At 32.1% G+C, this 25711-nt stretch overlaps 1 protein-coding gene across 1 annotated transcript; it reads left to right on the top strand.

The window, feature by feature from the left end:
* The first annotated feature begins 15932 nt into the window (after positions 1-15932).
* On the top strand, positions 15933-24569 carry LOC124533379. The gene is made up of 4 exons (XM_047108605.1): positions 15933-16176; positions 21662-21893; positions 22971-24366; positions 24558-24569. The coding sequence occupies exons 1-4, from the start codon at positions 15933-15935 to the stop codon at positions 24567-24569; spliced, it is 1884 nt and encodes a 627-aa protein (XP_046964561.1).
* The last annotated feature ends 1142 nt before the right edge of the window (positions 24570-25711 follow it).

Genomic DNA, 25711 nt, shown 5'->3' on the forward strand with positions numbered 1-25711 from the left:
GAATGTACGTACACCTGATAATGATTTAAAATGCTTTATAAAGCGATAACACTTGTAATTTTATTTTTTTCATTTGCAACGTCTATGGGTTCACAGTTTCCTGTACTTTTTTTAATTTTTTAGCGTTTCTTCGCTGTAGTTCAAGCTCGTCGTCTTCTTGAAAGACATGGGCGGCTTTTTTTCATTTAAAATGTTATATTCATTATCTATTTTTAATTCTATTTACTACAATCCAGCGCACCCTAATACTTGTAATTATAAATGTTTCCTGCAATTTATATTTCCAGTTGTATCGTTTCTGTAACCCAATAAACATATAACAAAATACTTCTAACAAAATATTGTAATTGAATTTCTATGTTATTTAATATAGAATACTAATTTATTTTCTATATTACTAAATATTGAAACTATACTATTTATATTAAATCACATAATTGTTAATTAGGATTATAGGGATTACTAGAAAACTAATTAATAAGTCAAACTCCACTAATACGCTTTCATGGTTAATAATATAGGTACTATAATTAACATGAAAGCGCCTGTTAATTTAAAATAGCAATGTTTTTGTTTCAAAAAATACTGCTCTTTATTTTCCTGATTTTGGAATTCGAATATTATACTAAAGTAACAGTCCTAAATGCCTACTGCTAGGATTAGGCTTGTTTTCCTTTTTGAGAAGAGTTTTTTATCCTTATACGAAACAGAGGTTTTTATGCCATATGTATTTCATTAAAAACTCAAAATAGGTACATTAAACTCATCGGTACTTCTCTGTTATACATTAAGTATAGTTATCCTATTATTATATAATAAAATGACTATAGTTAATATCATACACCTAGGTACTTCAAATCGTCTCTGTTTTTCATAATTATCATTACATAGTATAAAACAAAGTCGCTTACCACTGCCTGCCCCTATGTTTCCATAGATCTTTAAAATTACGCAACGGATTTTGTTGTGTTTTTTTTTTAAAGATAGAGTGATTCAAGAGAAAGGTTTGTATATAATACATTGTCAATATATAATAGTATAAGAAACACTGATAATTTTAGATGTTTCTAATGTGATGTCACAAAAAACAAATTCTGTTTTATTAGTATCAGTATTGCACCCGTGTGAAGCTGGGCCGATCGTTAGTAATATTACATAATAAACAAAACAAATTATGTATTTATTAAAAAGGAAAAATTCAAATTATGAGAAGATAAAGAACCTACCTAATTTAAAAAAACCCTATTGCTCTTATGTATCTTAAAAGGTAACGTCTTATATTAATTACTAACGTATTTGCAAACACAATATAGATATTTACTTACTTTAATGAAATTGAAGTAAAATAAATCTGAAATAGTTCTTGATATATTTAGTTGGAAGTTTATTCAAGCAAAAGTTATGCATAAAGCAACATTAATTCTGATTGGACGCCTGCACACCTGCACAAGCCGATAAGTTTTAGTCTCATAACTTAGGATCATTCATATTCACAGCTCAAATTTTAAAATGTTTATTTAAATTGAATTTATACTACACATTACATTAACAGCCTGTATATTTTCCAGTGCTGGGCTAAGGCCCACTCTTCCTTTAAGAAACTTGCGCTGTTCCAATGAGGTTTGGTGGAATACCCATGTGGCTGAATTTCTAAGCAATTAGACACATGCAGGTTTCCTCACGATGTTTTCTTTCACCGCCGAAATGAATTATAAACACAAATTAAGCACATGAATATTCAGTGGTGCTTGTCCAGCTTTGAACCCACAATCATCGGTTAAGATGCACGCGTTCTAACCACTGGGCCATCTCAGCTCATCTATATCTTTATAACTTCAACGTATAGATCAATTATACTGCTGTTGTTATTGTTGTTGTGTGTAGGTATTTCCGTGAGTAAATATTTAACTCATCATCAATAATTAATTACAGGATTAAGACATTTTTTTTTGCCTCGGTAAGCTTTCGACTGCACCTTTTCTCCCTTCGGTTTTGACATGTAATCTAATCTATATTAATATTATAAATATATATATACTATTACTTATACTACACGCTTGCAGTAAATTATTAAATAATTTAAAAAGTACTTCTTCGCTCAATTTCCGGTCACAGGCCGACTATTCTTTACGGAGACTGTATAGTTTACACATAAAGGCTTTTTGTAGGCTTTGTTATGGACGGGGGTGAAACCCTTTCACTTCATAGCTCAGTGCACACGCATGACATATTTCATAACTCCAAGCTGCTGCTGATAATTTCTTGTCAGAAAAATCCAATAACTCACATTTGCCCTAACCCTAACCCGGCTTAAAGATCTTATAATCAAGACCGATCCCAAAACATAGATATAGCCTCCTGAGATATGGAACTCTTTAGTATCGGAATCTTTCATCCCTAATTTCAGCTACATGAGATTTTAGCTAAAAAATATTTCTACCTACCTACGTTTCATAAGGATCTAGCGACCCGCCCCGGCTTCACACAGGTGCAATACCCATTACGATCTATCTTGTAGGGTTCAGCCAGCGTTTGCAGTGTTTCTTTACTATATTTTTCATGTTTCATATACAGACTATCTATTAAAAAAAACCGCAACAAAATGCTATGTAATTTTTAAGATTTAAACATACATAGCTACAGTCAGCATTAAGGGATTTTAATTTATATTATATGATTCTTATAAAAAAAATCATCCCGTTTGACCCACCAGGTTAAACTGTGCATAGTAAATCAGTCTATACCTACTTGGTGTATAGGTATATCAGTATATATACACCAAGTAGGTTTTAAATATAACGAAAATAATAATCTAATATGAGTTCTGTAAGCGTTACGAAGCGTTACGAAAGTGTTACTTCTAGTGTCATCGCGTCATTAAATGAGATGAATATAATGAGAAAAATTATATAGTATAAAAGTCTTCCTTTGTTTTTCTGATTTAAAATATACGTACTATTTTATGGTACAAGTCAATGTACATAAATTGATATTTGATCAGTTAAAATTTCCATCATAATTTATTTGAATTAAAACACGAAATAAATTAATTCAATATTTACGTTAACAGATTAATAACTACCGCAAACATATTATTTTAGTCCTAGGAATTATTAATAGGCTAAGGCTAATACTTTTTATTATATCAAAAATTATAATATACATTGATTGAACGTGTAAAAATGTATGATTGTATCCTTATATACTGCTGTGTGTATATTGTATACAAAAATATTAAATGTATTTCAGATAAAGTATTAGTACATAACATATATACGACAATATGTTTATTAAAATATATCGCTCGATCTACAATGTATTAAAAAGTAAATATTAGGTTTAACCATTAATTATTATTATACATAATTTTGATACATTGTTTTGAATCAACATCATTTCGTATTTATTTTAAAAGAAATATAATTTGATACGATAAGGTAATTCGTATTTGATACAAAGGATGACTCCATAACTCACAGTTACAATTTTTATGCGTCCGGTCATATGGTCAGTGCATGTAACAATGCAATCAAAACTTATATGTATTCCAATTATTATATATTTTACTATTACTACATCAAATCTAATACACCTTTATAATAATATATCAACTACAGAAGAAAGCACTAATTTATTTCTTAAACATGTAATTGACTGTACAGCAGACATCATGTTCAAACACGTTCCTTGCGGCTCTCTCGTCTCGATAATTTCTACAACTACTGACATGGATCCATTAAATAAGTTACTGAGTGATACAAACTGTTACAACTTTATTGACCGATCAATACAAACACAAAAATGGCTTATTTGGTCTGATGTCTACATAATTTCTATAAAAAACAGTGAGCGATTACATTCAGGTTTGCAAGAACTTTCAAGAGACATAGCATGGAATCCAAGAGCACAGTTTATTATACAAATACATAACTTGAAATGGTCCGAACGTGATGAGATCTTTAAGCTATTCTTAAAATTAAACGTTTATAATATTCTCATGATGACCAAATCAAAAAATGGAGGACTCTCACTAATTACCTATAATCCGTTCAAAAACAATTCCTGTGGAAAATCCTTCTATGAAACAATTAATATAAAAAACTGCGAAGCTGTTGACACTATCAGAATGAACTACAAGCATTTAGAAGATAAATTTCGTAATTGTACAATCACTATCGCAGCGCTAGATAGTGCACCACATATCTTATCAGAAACAAGCGAGGAAACTTTAGGAAAAAAAATATATGGCTTAGAACAACAGATGCTCGCAAATATCGCAGAGCAAGAGAATTTAACACTACAGTATATTTTAAAATCAGAAAATAACGACGCCGGGATCGTTTTACCTAACTTCACTGTTACTGGTTTTTTGAACTATTTACAAAATGATTCTGTCAGTATTGTTGCTGGAGGATACGGACCGATAAAGAATCGTCTAGAACTATTTGATTACATCTGGGGATACGATTATGCAAAATTTTTCTTATTTACACCAGTCCAAAAAGAGTTTACTTGGAAAACGGTTTATCGCTCATTCAGCGTAACCATTTGGGTTTTAATTTTTCTATCTTTCATTTGTGTTACATTCGCGACTATTTTGGTCAGTCGATATTTCGGAAACAACCAATTGTATAACGACTTACCGCTGAAATTATGGGGATATCTTTTCGCAAACACAAGCGAACAATTGTTACGTATGAAAAAATTACGAATGATTGGCATCGTTTGGATTTGGTTTACATTTTTAATCGCCAATTTTTACAGCACAGCTCTGTACAGTTTGTTAACGGCCAAAGATACGAAACCAGAAACATTTACTCAAAAGAGTTTGGACTCAATGTCACTGAAGCCCTGTATTTGTAACGCTATTTTTACGTACTTTAAAAATAATTACAATTACACTTTTTTTGACAAATCGCCTCGTGAATGTCAGCAAAATTTCGTTTTTGATAAAGTAGCAAATAGTGATAAATTTTACACTGTTGATATAGATCATAGATATAATATGAGAAAGTTTAAATATGTTGACAAAAATGGCGTCAGCAAATTGAAACTGAAACAATTTGATAATGATATGCCGTTCACTTTATACTTAAAAAAAGGATTACCTTTACGAAATAAATTTCAAAAATATGCTCGCTACCACTTCGAATCAGGGTTATTGGAAAAACAAAAAAAAGCAATATATCACTTGTATAACTTAAAACATTCTGAACACGGTAGCCCAACTTTTACCACGTTTGGTTTATCTGACTTTAGAGTTCACTTTAGTATGTTGTTTATTGGATACATTCTTTCCTTCATTTGTTTTATTATTGAAATAAATAAATATAACTAAATATAACTTACAAGCACGTATCCAGCACTACACAAACCCATTGCCAGTATAACTACAGGAACAAGGGATAATATTATAGCTCCCAGGCCGCCTACCCACTAAAAAACTAGCGCTCCACATTTTCGGAGCACGTCACTGGACCCTGCCGTTCTCACCTCTGCGGGCCTCCACTTCTTAGAGGGTTTTATTGGGAGGAGAAGGCGTCCATATCGAAGACGCCCTCTCCCCGGTCTTCTTCGGCGAAGTGGGTCAGCAGCACTATTCTCACGCTTCCGCTCCGCGGTTGTCTTTTATGCCACAACGTTTTCATAGAACAACCATTTCCTTCTAGCTACTCTTGCTGTCGATTAACACGTTTATTACGTTCGGCAGCGAGATCTCTCCACCTATAATGGCCGCCAGGGAATGCCGCTGAAGCTCCCATGCGGCGAAATTAATCAGGATGTGACAGGGCGTGTCCAAAGAAGTGTCGCACTCGTGACTCTGTGTCAACCTGAATGAGAGTTTGCTGAGTCTTTATTCCATCCAGCGACTGAAGCGGGGTCTACTGTCACCAGGCCTTCCGAGGGAGTCCCCAGATCCTCTTTCCACCTTCTAATTAAGATTCGCTGGGCTAGAGCCCTGTCTCGCTCCACTTCCACCAGTCTTAGATGACCTCGCTTCCACCCGGAATCCCAAAGTATCACCCGATCCTGGAGGTATCAAGGACTACGTTTTCTTGAGCCACCGCCTTCGGACTACGTTCCCTTGAGACCGTCCGGGTCTTCGGAGCGTTCAGGGCATCGTTAACTGTGCGACCCGCCCCGATCCCGTACTGGGCCTCTGAGAGATCCGGTCTCACCTCCTCGAGGTGCCTAACATGACGAGCAACAAGAATCTTCTCAATGAGTTTGCCCGCCTCATTCAGCAGCACAATCCGCCTATGTGCCAAAGAGGACGTCCCTCCTTCGGCAATAGGACCAACTTTTCCTCATTCACAGCTTCAGGAACTATCCACTGGAAATCACACTCGTAAAACAGTTTCCGAAACCTTCCTCTTAGGTTTTTGTGTACGTCACGCAGAGCACGTCCTGGAACTCTGTCTGGATCCAGTGGTGTAGTTCTGGCCTCAAACGATCCAGGACCATCTCCATCTCTTGCTCTGTGATATGTGGTGGAGTAACTTTGTCAACGGTCACGAAGCGGATGGCCACATTTGGTGGAACATGCTCACCTGAGTCCTCACCCAGATCCTCCTATTATATATGCTCATATAGTCATATATCCCCGACCAGTCGCAGATAGCTGGTAGTAGCGATTTTGTTATAGGAGCGCCGTGTGTCCGGAACTTCCCTCCATAATGATATAAAATATGCATTTCAACATAATTAAACTCATTATTCAGGGTTTGGGCAGGTGTCGATACTCTGGGCACTTTCCATAATTCAATCATTCAACCATCTATAATTAATAACTAGTCTGAACTGGGACTTCGCTTCGTCTTAATTCGTTTCACTAAACCTTTAAATGTCAAAGGAATCTCTTCTGAATAAAACAATCATCTATACTGACACTGAAGCTTAATATTTGTATATAAATAAATATAGTGAAGCATTTTATTAATTATTGTGTTTTATTTGGTTTTATAACACTGGTAATACCCTGAATACTTGCGTAACATTTCATACACATTAATGAATATATTTAAAGCTCATTTAAAATGGGGCATATTATTCATGCTTATAACTCTTGAAATTTGTAATTGTTGAATTTTAAACAAGACTGTTACTATGTTTCAAATTATGCACCTATTTGACTAACACTCATTATTATTTTGAAATTTTGGATTTTTTGATCATCAACCATCATTGGCTGGACCTGAGAGATTCGTTTATTATCTTTACAGTTTTCTGTTTCTAACTCTACTCTAATAATAAATACGGAATTCACTTTCAAATTTATTATTATCATTTAACTACATCACAATAAATAGTTGATGTCTCCAATTAACCATTTTTACTGCTGCCTATTTTAACCCAACTGACACATAAAATATAATGCGTATGTATCGACCAACTGTATAATTACTTTTAATCTGTAAACTCTAATTGACTTAAAAGAAAAGTATGAGCGGGTGGGTCATTTTAACTCAACTGTACCGAAATCGCGTCTAAGTGAAAAACACTAAATAATTGAGCGACAAATAATGCTTTTTCAGCAACTATATTCGTTCCGCTTTTTTAGACTGAATGAGCAAACCATAACAGATTACTACAGTTATTTTTTAGGGTACTTTGCTTAACAAATTCCAAAACGCAATAGAATTGCATTATAAAAGTATAAGCATTCGCTTTCTAAAAATTTTACCATCACAAATCTAAGCAATATTTATACACGATGGAAGCGCTATTCTAATAATACCTTATACCAGGTATTATTAGAATAGCGCTTCCATCGTAAAAACTAAACATTTTATTTTTTGAGCCTAAAAGCCTTACTGTTCACATCGTCATCGTCAGTTTTTTCCTGATGACCATAAAAATCAGTGAAGTACAGACAGCAAACAACACTGTTTAACAAATACCTTAAAAGAAATATCCCCAAAATTGATCCATGTTTTTACCCATTTTCAACCAGTAGCCTAAAAATAAAGTTTCATACTTCTGGCTTCGAAAATAGCGGTCTTCAAGAATATCCTTGCTACAAAATGTCAACCCCTATTTCCATCCTTAGGCGGAAAATATACAGAAAAGCTTGATTAAGTATTATATATAAAATTTCATGGTCCTAACTTAAAAAAATACAGACTTTCAGACTTACCTATATAAAAAATGACAACCTTTTTTAAGCCCCTATACACTCTATTTCAATTAAAATAGGAAAAACCAAAACAAACCGTACTTTTCAATATCACAAGTGTTTTCTTGATAAGTCCGCTATATGATTTACTACAAACAGTTCTTGATTAATATAAATTTATTTGTAATGGAACAATATTTCACGCAACTGCGTAACTCCACTTTAATTTTACTTCCAAAGTAACGAAAATAGTTTTGCCGACATTGAAAACGCCATTTTTCGATGAAGGAACAAAATGCATGGCTTGTCGCTAAACAAATAGAGAATAAATAAATTGATACAGATAAAAAAATATATTATTTTAGTTTTAACAGACATTTTTTATTTCTTCTTAAATATTATATATTTATATGATTGGTTATAAACCAATCATATAATAGTATACAGTAATATTAGTAGTATATAGAAAAATAGTATGGAATACGAAATATTTGTAAAAAAATGTAGAAAGTTACCTTATGTGCGGTAAAAATACTATTATTTTATACGGGAATAAAAATCTATTAGTTTAAATAAAATTGTGAGTATAACTACCTATTGATGAGTTAATAAGGCTATTTGCGATTTTATTAAAAGATAACGAACACTTTTTATGACTTAAAATTCTGCTACCTAAATATTAGAATATGGAACTTATCTTCAATTTATATATATGTTTTTATTTATTTAAAATAACATATCATTACGGTTAATATTAATAAAATATGTCGTTCCTAAGCATCCATTCAATCAACAATTTTCTCGTCACTAGTGTAACTCAAACGTCATGTCAATTCAAAGTTGTTTATTTATCTTTTTTTCTATTCCTATTGGAATAGAGTAATTGCTTAAATACGTATGTATAGTCAGAGTAAGAAAACTTTCGTCAGTTTTCAAATTTATCCCTTTAATGTTGTCTTAAATTTTCGCGATTACACATTGAAATAAAACTAGCTATAACGGATTTGAATCGCGTATATTAATTATTTTTAACATCCCGACGGGTAGTCTACCCGTGACCACGAACACCGTAAAGTGCTCGAAACGTCGAGATGTTAAAAATAATTAATATAAGCGATTCAAATCCGTTATAGCTAGTTTTATTTATCCCTTTATAGAGTTTTAAATTCTTAGTAAACTTTTTGAATCTAAACATCGAATCATTGCGACGCAATTTGTCATTCTCGATCGTAAAGCAGATTATCGCTCATACTGAGTGCACAAAAATAGATCTTAAGGTAACTGTACTTATTTTAATCAACATCCCAAAAATAAAGTTTCATATTCTTAACTTAAAACATTTCCATAAAAACTATCAACCCTTATATCACCGCCTTAGGGGTAGATTATTTAGAAACGCTTAAATAAGTATGTACTCTTTTTTAATCAGTATCCCGAAAAAACAGTTTCTTGTTTCTAACTTAAAAAATTACGGACTTTCATACATACTTTCACCAATAATTTAATTCCCTTAGGGGTAGAAACCTAGGTGTTATGATATGACATGTCATAAGTGTAGTTCAACAGCTTAAAATATAAGTCTTATGCTTCTAGTTTTAAAATAGTTAATAATCTCATACAACCTTTCAACCCCTTTCAATCCTTTACAAGACTTTTTCCAATTAAAACTCCTGTGTACTTTCTCGGACTCTGGAGTATTTTTTGCCAAATTTCATTTAAACCGGTCCGGCAGGAGTGAAAGTGAGAAAGACAGACAGACAGAGTTACTCTCGCATTTATAATCTTAGTAAATAAGAAAGTATGCAAGTATACTATAAGTATATAAGTGTAGTTGATTAGCCTAACCTAACCTAACCTAACGTTACCAACATATAACGTTAAAAATATAATCAGAATCTCTTCATAATCGGCAAAGATTCCGTTAAAAATACAAAATACCTAATAAGATTAAAATTTAATCAATAACTACTTTCTTACTTTCTGAAGCCGACTAACACTAGTCTTAAGGACATGTCAAAAGACTACCTATATTTTATCATGCGGCGAAGATGATTGATTTACAATGTATGGGAAAATAAATATTATATCAAAAAAAGCTTACCACGATTATTTTTTGATAATATATAATTGAACAAATCATTTCATATTTACACTGAAAATAAATAGTATGTGTAATTTTATACCATGAGGTGAATATTATTTATGACAGTATTTGACTTACACTCACGCTTTGTACACGTCGAGACGCACCTAAAATATTGTCAGTAATAATGAAATTAAAACGTACATGCATCCCCATCATAATTATTCTTTGTAGTACATCATCGAACCTCTTAGAGTTGTTTAACTATACGCTAAATATAGAAGAAACCGACGACTTATTTCTAAAAACCGCCATCGACTGTATATCTCTTATAGCATATAAACATGTCCCCTGTGGTACTCTCATTACGATCATTTCCCGTATTAAATATATGGAATCATTGAATAAGTTATTGAGCGATAAAAATTGCTACAACTTAATTGACCGGTCACCCCAAACTCAAAAATGTCTTATTTGGCCTGATGCCTATATAATTTCCATAAAAGACAGTGGACAACTACACTCATGTTTCAAAGAATTATCAAGAGATATAGGGTGGAATCCAAAAGCACAATTCATTATTGTAATATACGACTCCAAATGTGTCAAATATGATGAGATTTTCAAACTATTCTTTAATTTAAACATTTATAACGTTCTCCTGATGACACAGTCGAAAAATGGTGAATTCAAAGTAATTACCTATAGTCCATTCGAAAATAATACATGTGGAAAATCCTTGGATGAAACGATCAGTATAAAAAACTGCAATGCAGTTGATAATATCAGAATGAACTACAAGCATTTAGAAGATCAATTTCGTAATTGTACAATCACTATCGCAGCGCTAGAAAATGTACCACATTTCTTATGGGAAACAAGCGAGGAATATTTAGGAAAAAAAATGTACGGCGTTGAACAAAAGATGCTGGCAAATATCGCAGAACGAGAGAATGTAATACTACAGTATATTTTCAAATCAGAACAAAGTGAACCTGGAATCGTTTTACCTAACCATACCGCAACTGGTTTATTGAAATATTTACAAAATAATTCTGCCAGTATTGTTGCAGGAGGATTCGCACCGATAAAGAATCGTCTAGACTTATTTGATTGCATCTGGGGATACGATTACGGGAAGTTTTTCTTATTTACACCAGTCCAAAAAGAGTTTGCTTGGAAAACGGTTTATCGACCTTTCAGCGTTACCACTTGGGTTTTAATTTTATTATCTTTCATTTTTGTTACTTTCGCAACTATTTTGGTCACTCGTTATTTCGGAAACAACCAACTGTATGACAACTTAGCGCTGAAATTATGGGGATATCTTTTCGCAAATACAAGCGATCAATTGTTACGCATGAAAAAGTTTCGAATTATTGTCATCGTTTGGATTTGGTTTACATTTTTAATCGCCAATTTTTACAGCACAGCTTTGTCCAGTTTGTTAACGGCCAAAGAAACCAGACCAGAAACATTTACTCAAAAGGGTTTGGACTCAATGTCACTGAAGCCATGTATAAGCAACGCTATTTTTTCGTATTTTAAAAATAATTACAATTTCACTTTTTTTGGAAAATCACCTAGTGAATGTCAGCAATATTTAGCTTTAGATAAAGTAGCAAATAGTGATCAATTTTACACCGTTGATATGGATCATAGATATTATATGAGAAAGTTTAGATATGTTGACAACAATGGTGTCAGCAAATTGAGAATGAAACATTTTGACAACGATGTAATGTTCATTCTATACTCAAAAAAAGGATTTCCTTTACGAAATAAGTTTCAAAAATATGCGCACTATCACTTCGAATCAGGGTTACTGGATAAACAAAAAAAAACAATATATCACTTGTATAACATAAAACAATCTAAACACGGTAGCCCTACATTTACGAAGTTTGGTTTGTCCGACTTTAGAGTTCACTTTAGTATATTGTTTCTTGGATACGTCCTTTCCTTCGTTTGTTTTATTATTGAAATAAAAAGTAAAATTTAAAAAACTTATAAGCATATATCTATGACTTCATAAACTTAGTGATATAATTCTATAAAAGTTAATAGTTCAATAAATCAATAGCATGTGAAACTACAAGCACAAGGGACATAGCATTATGAAAACTTTGTTTTTCTTAATAACACCTTTTTTTTTTTTTTTCGCTGAAAAAACGCTTTACGCGCTTCCCCCACATGATGGAAGTGGGGGGGTGTGTGGGACTCCCCAGTTTCCTGGACGCCGAGTGCACCCAGGACCACCGGGTTTACCCACTAAAAAACCAGCGGTACCCTCTCCGTCTTTCGGCGGGCGCCACGGGATCGCTTACGCATGCTACCGTGACGCCCTGACGGTCGACCCGCCTATGCTGGCCTCCAACACCTAGGGGGGATTCTCGGGGTTTCTTAATAACACCTGTAGTCTAAACATAAAATGACAAACACCAAATAAATAATATTCTTCATCGGATTCACTCGATATGGTATTCCGGGAACTCAAATATTCAATGATATTCATTATTTGAGCATAAAATCTTTCTTGTTCCGTGATGATACTTTCTGTGATGATTTTCTTTACAGAATTTAAATGTCTTCTACGACCTATCGGCTTAAACATTTGCTTTATATTTCAGTAGTCGTTTTAAAAATGATTTATTTATGTTTGATTGACGCGTGATACTTCTTCTTTTATGAATGTTGGTCAAATATGCTTATACAGTTTATTTTTTACCTTAAGAAAAGAAACAAATTCATCAAGATCCCAACTGCTGTGCTCATTAATATCAGCCTTGTAACAGTCAATATAGTCGCCATGATTATTTATTAGATTAAGTATCAGCTTAATTTCTAAAATGTAGTCAATATCAAAACTTAAATCACAATATTCCATCATTTAAAAATTCCCTTCATTCTATGGCGCAAGCTCGTCTAGGGAAGTACCACTGATCATATATTGCAGCATTCCGGTATACGAGGTTTGTGGACCAGTGTAACTTCATGTATTTTAAGAAAAATGTCATTATAGTTTTCCATTGTTTGAAGCATATTTCCGTAAAAAGAAAATTTCTTCGGGCAACAATATCTATGGGCAATGTTCACCCTTCACCGTCACCCTTATTAGACCGCTTCGAAGGATATAAATATGGAATTCAACCTGATGAAACTTACTGTCCAATTTTTAGGCAGATGTCGGTAAACTGGGGACTTACCCTTACTCTACTCTTTACTCTTTACTCTTATTAAATCATTTTAACGTCTATAGTAAACAATTAGTCTGAACTGATACTTCGTCTCTTCGTCTTAATTCATGTTTTTGAATAAAGCAATCATCTATACTAACACTGAAGCTTTATATTTATATATAAACAAATATAGTAAAGCATTTTGTTAATTATTGTGTTTTATTTGGTTTTATAACACTAGTAATACCCTGAATACTTGCGAAACATTTCATACACATTAATTAATATATTTAAAGCTCATTAAAATGGAGCATATTATTCATGTTTATTACTCCTGTAATTTGTAATTGTTAAATTTTAAACCTGTCTTAGGTTCATAAATAATCTAATTTGTATATATATTTTTTAAATTATATATTTGATAAAAACTCATGGATTAAATGATTGCTAGGCCTGAAAAAATTGCCGGCTGTTTTTGAAGAAGCCGTTCCTTGTAGTAACTGACGAATAATAGTATTTTTGAAATTATTTTAGAAGAAATAGGTACATTTTAATTTGATTCGATTCGTTTATCATTACAAGTTTAAGTTTAGATTACTCGAATAATAATCCGGAATTAGCTTTCAAATTTAATATAGCCATTTTTCTAGATCATCTACTTTTTGGGCTACACTACAAATTCCAAATCCCAATAAATTGTGTCACGAAACTGTAAGCATTCCCTTTGTATAAAATTTATCTAAGCAATATTTATAGGCACTTCACACGACGGAAGCGCTGTTCTAATAATACGTAGAATAATAGAAACTAAACTTTTGGTTTTTTTGAGCATTCTACTGTGAAGCAATCGTGTGTTGTACATTGTACATTGCCTTAGCACTGTTCACATCGTCATCGTCAGTTTTTTCCTGTTGACCTTAAAAACCAGTGATGTACCTTCAGGAAACAACACTGTATCACAAATTTCTTAAACATAAAAAGAAAGATCATTTATATATAACATACTAGATATAGGCCCAAAACTGGTCCTTGTGGAACACCCATTTTCGACGTGGATCCAGACTTTATTCCATTAATGAAAACTTGCTTGACTCTTACAAGTCTTCAATTTTTCATTGGAGACTGAGGTATAAACTAATTTGATTAAGTTTTACTTTTAATACCATAATATTTAAGTAATTTTTCCCAGAAATAGGAAGCATATTAGAGAAGTGCTGAATGAGCCATATGTTGTTAATTTCTTAATATGAAAGGGTTTTAATTACTTTTATGATATCTATTGCAAAAACTGTTCCGTGTAAAAATTTAAATGATATACTTTTTTATTCTGGATAAATCATAATTAGAAGAAAACACGGGATTTGAATAGGGAACTTCTAGGTTCTGCATCCATTCAAGCTTAAACTTTACCCATTTTTTGCGTCACTACACCTGATATTTTCTTCAAATGTAAACACCTATTTTTCTACCCTAGCGTTTCCAAGAAACAATTGATCCCGCTGAGTTTCTTTCGCTGGTTCTTCTCAGGCCTGAGGTGTTAAATTCGAAACCGACGGTAGATTTTTTGACTATCAATAAGAAAGTGTAATTCTTCACTTCTATTTTGAAAAAAGGTTTTTGACTTTGACTTTGACTTTAAACAAATATCGTCAGAATTTCTTCGTAATCGGCAAAAACTTCGTCAAAAATATAAAATAACAAGCTTAGAATTGAATCAATAACCACTATCTTACTTTCTGAAGCCGACTAACACAAATCTTACGGAAATGAAAATTAAACTATACATATTTATCATGCGGCGAGAATGATTGATCTACAGTGTATGGTATGTAAATATTATATTAGAAAAAGATTACCGCGGTTATTTTTTGACAGCAAATAATTGAACAATTCATTTCATATTTACCCTGACAGGAAATAATATTAATAATTTTATAATATGGCGTGAATAGTATTTGATTAGTCACGCTTTGTACACGTCGAAACGTAAAATATTGTTAGTAACAATGAAATTAAAACTTATATGCATTCCCATCATAATTATTCTTGATAGTACATCATCGAACCTTTTAGACAACAATACGCTAAATATAAAAGAATATTATTTCTAAAAACCGCCATCGACTGTATATCTGTTATAGCATATAAACATGTCCCCTGTGGTACTCTCATCACAATCATTTCCCGTATTAAATATATGGAATCATTGAATAAGTTATTGAGCGATAAAAATTGCTACAACTTAATTGACCGGTCGCTCCAAACACAAAAATGGCTTATTAGATCTGATGTCTATATAATTACCATAAAAGACAGTCAACTACACTCAGGCTTGCAAGAATTATCAAGAGATATAGCGTGGAATCCAACAGCGCAATTCATTATTATATTATATGACGCCAAATGGATAAAATATTATGAGATCTTTAAATTATTCTTGAAATTAAACGTTTATAATATTATTCTGATGACAAAATCAAAAAAAGGAGAACTCTCACTGATTACCTACAATCCGTTCAAAAACAATACCTGTGGAAAATCCTTCGATGAAACGATGAGTATAGAGAACTGCGAAGCTGTTGACGATATCAGAATTAACTACAAACATTTAGAAGATAAATTTCATAATTGTACAATCACTATCGGAGCGTTAGAAAATGTACCACACTTCCTGTCGGAATCAAACAAAGAATTCTCCTTTTTGGGAGAAAACATGTATGGTACAGAACAACAGATGCTCGCAAATATCGCAGAACGAGAGAACATAACACTTAAATATATATTCAGATCAGAACAAAGTCGCCCCGGGATCGTTTTACCTAACTTTACTGTTACTGGATTATTGAGCTATTTACAAAATGATTCTGTCAGTATTGTTGCTGGAGGATACGCACCGATGAAGAATCGTCTAGACCTATTTGATTGCATCTGGGGATACGATTACGGGAAGTTATTCTTATTTACACCAGTCCAAAAAGAGTTTAGTTGGAAAACGGTTTATCAACCATTCAGCATTACCACTTGGGTTTTAATTTTGATATCCTTCATTTTTGTTACTCTCGCGACTATTTTGGTCAGACGATATTTCGGAAACAACAAGTTTATAATAACTTACCGCTTAAATTATGGGGATATCTTTTCGCAAACACAAGCGAACAATTGTTCCGCAGGAAAAAAATACGACTGATTGTCATCATTTGGATTTGGTTTACATTTTTAATAGCCAATTTTTACAGCACAGCTCTGTACAGTTTGTTAACGGCCAAAGAGACCAGACGAGAAATATTTACTCAAAAGAGTTTGGGCTCTATACCATTAAAGCCCTGTATAAGCAAGGACATTTATTCGTTCTTTAATAATAATTATAACTTCAGTTATTTTAAAAAATCGCCCAGTGAATGTAAACAATATTTCGTTTTAGATAAAGTAGCAAATAGCGATAAATTTTACACCATTGAAATGGATTATAGGTATTACATGAGACGGTTTAAATATATCGATGACAAGGGTAACAATAAATTGAATAAGAAACAATTTGACACTGATATAATATACGTCTTGTACATTAAAAAAGGATTCCCTTTCAAAGAAAAAATTCAAAAATATGCTCTCTACCACTTCGAAACAGGATTGTTGAAAAAACAAAAGGAAACAATATACCACTGGTATAACATAAGAAAAACCAAACGCGTTGGTTCTACATTTCCTGCTCTTAGTTTGTCCGACTTTAAGGTTCACTTTAGCATATTGTTCATTGGTTACACCCTTTCCATTATTAGTTTTATGATTGAAAAAAAATAAAACGTACAGTAATAAACGCTTGCTAAAAAAACAAAAAAATATATATACAATATGTTTGGAAATTTATAAGGTCACTTTGGCAATAAAGGTATATATTGGATGGACCAAATATGCCAAATATTTGGTTCACCCAATCCAAGAAATATTTAATGACTGTATCCTCATGACAGGTGTAAGAGGACTATTCGAAGAAAAGCTTCCTTTCGTCATAATATATTATGACGAAAGTATGCGCCTTGAAATGCATCTTTTTCGTCGTTAAAACCCTCTCCAGTTCAGCCAGAGTCGGGTTTCTCTGTATGTCTTCACCAGAATGATCTGTTCTTTATAAACTTTTCTCTTTACTCGAATGGACATTTTACGATCACATAGAACACTCAAAAGCAATTTCCGTTTCAGGCGTTTTTGGTACGTACTTTTTGATATTCGCATCAGTGGTAAGAACTGAATCTATATGAAGTTGTCTACTTTGGATTTACAAGGGTGCTTTTCTGTTCCACCGAAGACAAATATCCAAATATTCGGTTTTACTTTACTATATGTGTCACCCATCGTTTGAGTGTTTCATGTAGGCTTGTATAGCTTTGTGCATTTTTCACCAATAGAATTATATCGTTTGCATAATGCATACACTCTATTGCTGTATTTTGTATGGCTCGTGTAATCAGTGTCCATGCACTGATTGATTAATAATATACTTAAGGCAATAAAATATACTCGCCAAGTATATACCATATAATAATATACTCGCCAAGGCCTGCTGGGATTTTACAACTTTTAGGGTTTTAGCACATATCTTACATTAGAGTTACATATAATAATACTCCGGGATATTTTGATTTCTAATAGCCTGCCAAACTATATTTCTTGGTACCTACCCTATCGAATGTCTTAGGCATGTCGATGGTAGATTTGCCAGGTGTCAAGCCCTATTGGTTGACATGTATTCGGGTAAAATGACAATGGGTTTTGCGACGATCCTTTCAAACAGTTTTAATTTGTGTGATGTACTTACCTCAATTTATATGATTGTTAGAAATATTATTTATGCTGCTTATATTATTCTTTTTTATATATAATATGTACATATTTTGTTAATAGAATTCAGAACGTTATTCGTATTGATTGGAAAATATTGTTCCCTCATAATTTAGAAATTAAATGTCTGACAACGATTTAATGTATTATTATATTTATGTAAAATAAATGGAATATTTTTCACACTTGTGTTTTATTTTATTCCAAATCGAAGTTAAAGTTGATATCCTACATAAACATATGTTAAATAAAATTTTAACAAAAAGAAAAACCGACTTCAAACAAAACACTATTTTAAAACAAATGAATATGCACGAAAAAGTAATAAAAATAATTGCGTATTCAACATATTTTTTAGAGTCTTCCTAAGTTAAATGAAATGAAAAATATTAGACTACTTAAAAGTCGATTAACGATTATATCATGTAGTTATAGTTATTGGTATATTTGGAGCCGGTGTCAGCCACGGTGCCCTTGCCCCAACAATCAAAAGAAAGAAGCGATACGAGCCCCTTGATTAATCCAATATATTATTGTGTAAAAGGTAATTTGTAAAAAACATATTTGTTAAAGTATTCTCGTATTGTTTTTTGATAGATATACTGTAGGGTTTTATTGGCTGACACCGACTCCAAATATAACAATAATTATAACTACATGATATAATCGTTAATCGACTTTTAAGTAGTCTAATATTTTTCATTTCATTTAACTTAGGAAGACTCTAAAAAATATGTTGAATACGCAATTATTTTTATTACTTTTTCGTGCATATTCATTTGTTTTAAAATAGTGTTTTGTTTGAAGTCGGTTTTTCTTTTTGTTAAAATTTTATTTATTTTTTGATTTTAAGTGAAGCTGATGTTGACTAACTAATTTTTTTTAATATGTATAGATTAAGCGTTCCGTTTATATGAGTCAGAAACTACTTCGAGGACAATTTCAAAGGAAACTTGCGAATAAAGCAAAAATAGACTTTCGAAAATGCGGATTTAATACGTCACGCGGCGTAAACTACAAGGATCCCTCGAAAGAGCTGTAATCGAACTCAGCAAAGAAACTTTGAAAAAGACCAACTATATTTCTTACATCATATGACATCACATCACATACACAAAATTTGATTAAAGATAGTAAGAAATTCTGCCCCATATCGCACCCTAACTGCGAGCCGTATAGGAGTTCCATCACTACATAGTATAAAACAAAGTCGCTTTCTCTGTCCCTATATCTTTAAATCTACGCAACGGATTTTGATGCGGTTTTTTTTAAAAGATAGTGTGATTCAAGGGGAAGGTTTGTGTATATAATACATGAACAATATAGTAAAGAAACACTGATAATTTTAGAAGTTTGCGATGTGATGTCGTATATAAACAAATTCTGTAGTATATTTAGTATCAGTATTGCACCCGTGCGAAGCCGGGGTGGGTACCTAGTTGATTATAATATTCGACTATGATAATTACATAAACATAACCACATTACAGAAGGTGACTCAAATATCCAAATAACCTATAAATAAAAGATTCGACCGAGTATCGCTAACGTGCTCCTCAGAATTGTTCCGTTCCCTTCCGTTCCGTTACTTTGTCATGGATCCTGTGCTCAGAACCTTACCAAACTTTCACCAAATTACCCTTGAAGTATATATTTTATAATAAAAAAAGAATTATCAAAATTGGTTAACGTGATTTTCAGTTATTCACCTATTTGTCGCGCATATACATAATGCAAATTTAAGACTTATGTCGTTTTCACATGGATACCATCATCGGAAAAAAAAATAAAAAAAATGGGACCCCACGGGAAGCACTACCTTTCAAACAAAAAAAAATTATCAAAATCGGTCCACCCAGTGAAAAGTTATGAGGTAACAAACATAAAAAAAAAAAAAAAAAAAAAAAATACAGACGAATTGATAACCTCCTCCTTTTGGAAGTCGGTTGAAAAACTTAATCGCACCTTTTTCTTAAGTAAGCACAAATAATTTACCCATATATAATGCATAATTGGTACAAAGTATTAAATCTCTACAGTAATTGTACAAAAAAACAACAGTTAATAAAACGATAATTTGAAGATTTAAGAGAAAAGATTCCGATTACACAAACAACAAATTAAAGTAAAAAATCGAATAAGTAAGACAAAAAATATATAAACAGATTTTCAAGAAATTGAAACTACCTTCAAATTCTTCGAAGGCTTTCTTGAGATTGGCGAATAATGTATTTAATTTTAATGATTAAATAAAGTTTATATTAATTAGTAGTCGTTTGATTAATTAAATACAACACAATACGATTCATTATTCAACTGTTCAATATTTGCTAATAATCTTAATATAGTATATTTATAAAATATTAAGGGGAAAGAATATTACAACACTAATGAATTTCTAGTTGACTGCACACCTTGGAAATGAGATGATAGCCTCCAGGCTGTTTCATAAAGTAAATAATATATAAGAACTATGTACATGTTTCACTAAATACGATTTCAATATTTAATATAAAGTTAGTATGTTATTAAACTGCAAAACATGAACCAAAGCATGCTTTCCGGATGACAAATTTCTTCAAGAAGAACGAAATCTGCTTCATAAAACTGTCTCTTCTTTCTTTGCAAATGGGCCCTGTAATCCGCTCATAAAATTTTCTGCGTCATTGTTCTTAAAATTCCATACATCTATAAAACTACGGCTCCATACATCTATAAAAATAGTCGTAGATTCAAAAAAGGGTTTATAAAGGGGTTTAACTTTAAAATAAAAAAAACATTGGGTAATTGATTGAGTTAATCGTAGCGAGTTTTTCGAAAGGCCTCGTAATACCAAAAAATAGTGACACAGAAGACTGACTTTTTTTGAAGTGACTTTCAAACTCGACTTTTCTACCTTCAACTTTTTCGATAGTTTTTGCCTTTTTTCTATGCCTTTATTTTTGCCTGTTTGATTATGGATAGTAATGTCGCATACATACGTCATCTAAATTATCCTAACACAGATCTGATAAATGAAGTTCTAATCTAATTCACGCACCAATGGTTGTATCAAATGTCTGTATGTATATTTCGACTGTCTTTTAATACTGTACAAGTTTTTTTTTCTCACTTTGGTGGTGGTTTTGCTCGTGATAGCAGTTTTTGGGCGCCCTGAGCGAACATCATCTTATCGGGACACTCGACTCTCCTAAAATAATATTGCCAAACGTTTAATTAATAACCAATATTGTTTTAGGAGACTCCAGGTCCTTATTAACCGTTTTACTATTGACAATCGTTCCAAAATTTTTATCTTGTTTTTTCCATTGCAGAGAACTTGACTTTAACCTCCACTATACAACCATTTCACTCAGTTATCTGGCAGAAGTATCCAAATGATATCAGGATCTGACCTGGACGGCAAATGGATATACGGGCAAGATTTTGTTTTTGATTAACTAGTTCCGAAGTTCATCAATGCTCATGCCCTATTTGGCTACTACGTACACGAAGTAGTTAAATTAGAATCACCATGCCAGAAATTAAACGCCAGTGTATCTTTGGAAGCGACAGTAGACGACAATCTCTCGCTACTGAGCGCAATTAACGCCTTGCTAAGTATACCGCCACACATCACATCACCATTCTTACACCAAACAACAACACAAAGTGTTGCCGTGTTCCGTTTCGAAGGGTGAGTGAAGCAGTGTAAATATATATCAACAATATATCCCAAGGTTGGTGACGCATTGGCGATATAAAGATAAATTTATATTACCTACGCCGCCATATAGTATTGGCCTCAGCCCATTTGTTGGGATACCAACCTATTTTAAATAATAGAGTCACTATGGACGCTTTGAACTTCACTCCGAATTGTCACAGTGTATTAAATTTAGCTTGGTCTACCAACTGCTAAGACCGTTGTCAAAAATATGTTTTGGGTATGCATTTCTACCTCATGAAACTCGCTGTCTTATCTGACCAAGTCTGTTCCATATAAATTTCACATAACATCTGTTAAACGTAAATTATTAAATGTATTCCCAATAAAATATACCTCTGTAATAAGTGTAGTTTAGTAAAAGTGATTTCAAAATCGATGTAACTGTATACTTGTGAGAAAGAACAGCACTTGGCACATAAAAATTGACTTAAACATTATATAGTTTTACATGGCTATTCACCAAAAGAAATATCAATTTATACGCATTATGTGAAATCATTTAATAAAATAGTTTGGTACCAAACACCACTACATTGTATATTCAAAGTTTATATTTCGAGGATTGTTTATTTTGAATAATATGAAACATATTTACAGTGAAGCATAATAACATATAATTCAAACTTTATGCGATAAGGTAATAAGTATTCGTAGCAAAGCTTGATACATTTACATGAAATGACACTATCTGCAGTTCAGACGCACAACAGTATCGGTCATCATGCAATTAAAACTTATATATATTCCATTTATCTTTATTCTAACGACTACTTCGTCGAATCTTATGTGCCTATATAATAGCATGTCTCATACAGACGAAACAAACAATTCATTTCTTAAACATGCAATTGACTGTACTGTAGACATCATGTTCAAACACGTTCCTTGTGGGTCTCTCGTCTCGATAATTTCTACAACTACTGACATGGATCTATTAAAAAAATTACTGAGTGATACAAGCTGTTACAATTTTATTGACCGATCAATACAAACACAAAAATGGCTTTTTTGGTCTGATGTCTACATAATTTCTATAAAAAGCAGTGCGCAACTACTTTCTGGTTTGCAAGAACTATCAAAAGATATAGGATGGAGACCAACAGCACAGTTTATTATACAAATACATGACTTGAAATGGTCTGAACACGATGAGATCTTTAAATTATTCTTAAAATTAAACGTTTACAATATTCTACTGATGACCAAATCAAAAAATGGAAGACTCTCACTAATAACCTATAATCCGTTCAAAAATAATTCCTGTGGAAAATCCTTCTATGAAACTATAATTATAAAGAACTGCGAAGCTGTTGACTTTATCAAAATGAACTACAAGCATTTAGAAGATAAGTTTCGTAATTGTACAATCACTATCGCAGCGCTAGAAAATGCACCACATTACTTATTGGAAACAAACAAGGAATATTTCTATTTAGGAAAAAAAATGTACGGTGTCGAACAACAGATGCTCGCAAATATCGCGAAAAAAGAAAATATAACACTAAAATATGTTTTCAGTTCCGATTTAGAAAATCCCGGGATGGTTTTGCGTAACTTTACCGTTACTGGTTTATTCAGCTATTTAAAAAATGATTCTGCCAGTATTCTAAGTGGAGGATTTACATTGTTAAAAAATCGCGTGGATGTATTTGACTGCATCTGGGGGTACAATTACGGTAACTTATTAATATTTGCCCCAGCCAGTTATACGTATAGTTGGAAAACATTTTACGGACCATTCGGCGTTACCACTTGGGCCTTGATTTTGCTATCATTTGTTTGTGTTACTGTCGCAACAATTTTGATCAGCCGATATTTCGGAGACAACCAAATATATAATAATATACCGCTTAAATTATGGGGATATCTTTTTGCAAACATAAGCGACAAATTGTTCCACATGAAAAAATTACGAATTATTGTTATTGCTTGGATTTGGTTTTCATTTTTAATCGTCAATTTTTACAGTACAGCTTTGTACAGTTTATTAACAGCCAAAGAAGTCAAACCAGAACCATTTAATCCAGAAAATTTGGACTCTATAGAATTAACACCCTGTTTAAGCGATGGTATGTTAATGTACTTTAAGAATGTTTACAAATTCGATTTTTTTGGAAAATCATCTCGTAAATGTGAAAAAGAATTCGCTTTAGATGTTGTAGCAAAAAACAAGGATTTTTACACTATTGATTTGGATTATAAATATTATATGAGAGAGTTTAGATACATCGACGAAAAGGGCAAAAATAAAGTGAAGACAGCTACTTTTGGAAGTGGTTTAATATTTTCTATGTACACACAAAAGGGATTCCCTCTTCAAAAAAAGTTTCAAAGATATGCTCACTACCATTTTGAAACAGGATTGTTGAAAAAACAAAAAGAAACAATATATTACTGGTATAACATGAGAAACAACAAACGAAGCAGCTACACATTTAAGGTTTTTAGCTTGGGTGACTTTAAACTTCACTTTTGTATACTGTTTTTTGGATATATGCTGTCCTTCATTTGTTTTATTATCGAAATAAAATATCGGAGACGAATAATTTTATAAGCACCCAAACCAGAACATATAAATTGAGATGCGCTAGAATTAATCGTAAATGTTCTATTACTTAAATGCACTTTCAGCTTATATTGTAAACTATTCTAATAATGTAGCTATTCGAAGTCATCAGATAAGCATTATTATATTATTATTATTTTACACAGTCATTTATTTGGCACCTATATATGGATACCAGAAAAAGTATTTCGCATTGATCGTACTTTCGATTATGGCTTCTATGTATATGTATGTATATGGGTAGTCTTTCAATAATAAAAAATAAGCATGTTTCACACCAATATGGGCGCCCCTTGAAGACCAGACGGTGGTCTATAGCAATTTAAAAGTTTAAGTAATAAAAGTAATAATTGTTGATTTATATTAAAATTTAAATAATAATATAAATCACGTTTTAATTGCCAACGACATCGAACATGTGTATTTAATTTTGATATAATTCAATTTTCTTTGAATTCATTTATATTAACATTAAAGTAATTTATTTCAATCAAATGCTAGTATAATTATTATTTAATAATTTCACTTTTGATTATTCGCTTGAATATTGTTGTCACGGAGTTTTTTAAATATAAATTTGTAATTAAAAAATATTAATAATTATACATATCGTAGGTATATGTATTATTGAAATCAAATATATTATGAAATGTATGTATTATTAAATCCAGTAGGGTTTTTGTTACATCGTTATCTGTATAAACAAAGCATGTATACTGGTATTCAATAAATAAATAAAATAAATAAATAAATAGCAATCCTCGACCAATATTTATGTGACTTACTTGGTAACAGGCCTTATAATGCCAGTCAGATTTCGTAGATACCTTTCACACATTTATCTATGAATTGTCAAATTACGATTTGCACAAGAGACATAAATTGTATCCCGTACTTACGATATTACAAAAGCTATTATATAAGCCACTAAGAAACGAGTAAGGACTGTAATGTTCACATGTACGGTCGACTTACCAATTAGATTATATTTAAACAGCTTGCTGTGCACACACCGTCTTCACCGCACGTCCTTTTTTATATATCTTATTTTCCCGCGCTTTTGTGATGTGTCACTCGAAATGACAGATGCATAACTGCACAGATAATATATATTTATATCAAATATAAATCTATTATTTATTTTTTTTTTATTAGTAGGTCTATGTACGCTACAAGAACCATTAATTTATAATTAATTTTGACGGATAAATATGGAATT

Source organism: Vanessa cardui, chromosome 11, assembly GCF_905220365.1.
Source record: "Vanessa cardui chromosome 11, ilVanCard2.1, whole genome shotgun sequence".
Classification (NCBI taxonomy): domain Eukaryota; kingdom Metazoa; phylum Arthropoda; class Insecta; order Lepidoptera; family Nymphalidae; genus Vanessa; species Vanessa cardui.

Bases quoted from the DNA above. Each gene is read 5' to 3' on its own strand.
- LOC124533379 (XM_047108605.1), top strand. From the start codon at position 15,933: ATGAGTATAGAGAACTGCGAAGCTGTTGACGATATCAGAATTAACTAC. The intron at 16,177-21,661 runs GTCGCCCCGGGA...TTGATTAACTAG, and splicing joins TATATTCAGATCAGAACAAA to TTCCGAAGTTCATCAATGCT. The intron at 21,894-22,970 runs GTGAGTGAAGCA...TATAAAAAGCAG, and splicing joins GCCGTGTTCCGTTTCGAAGG to TGCGCAACTACTTTCTGGTT.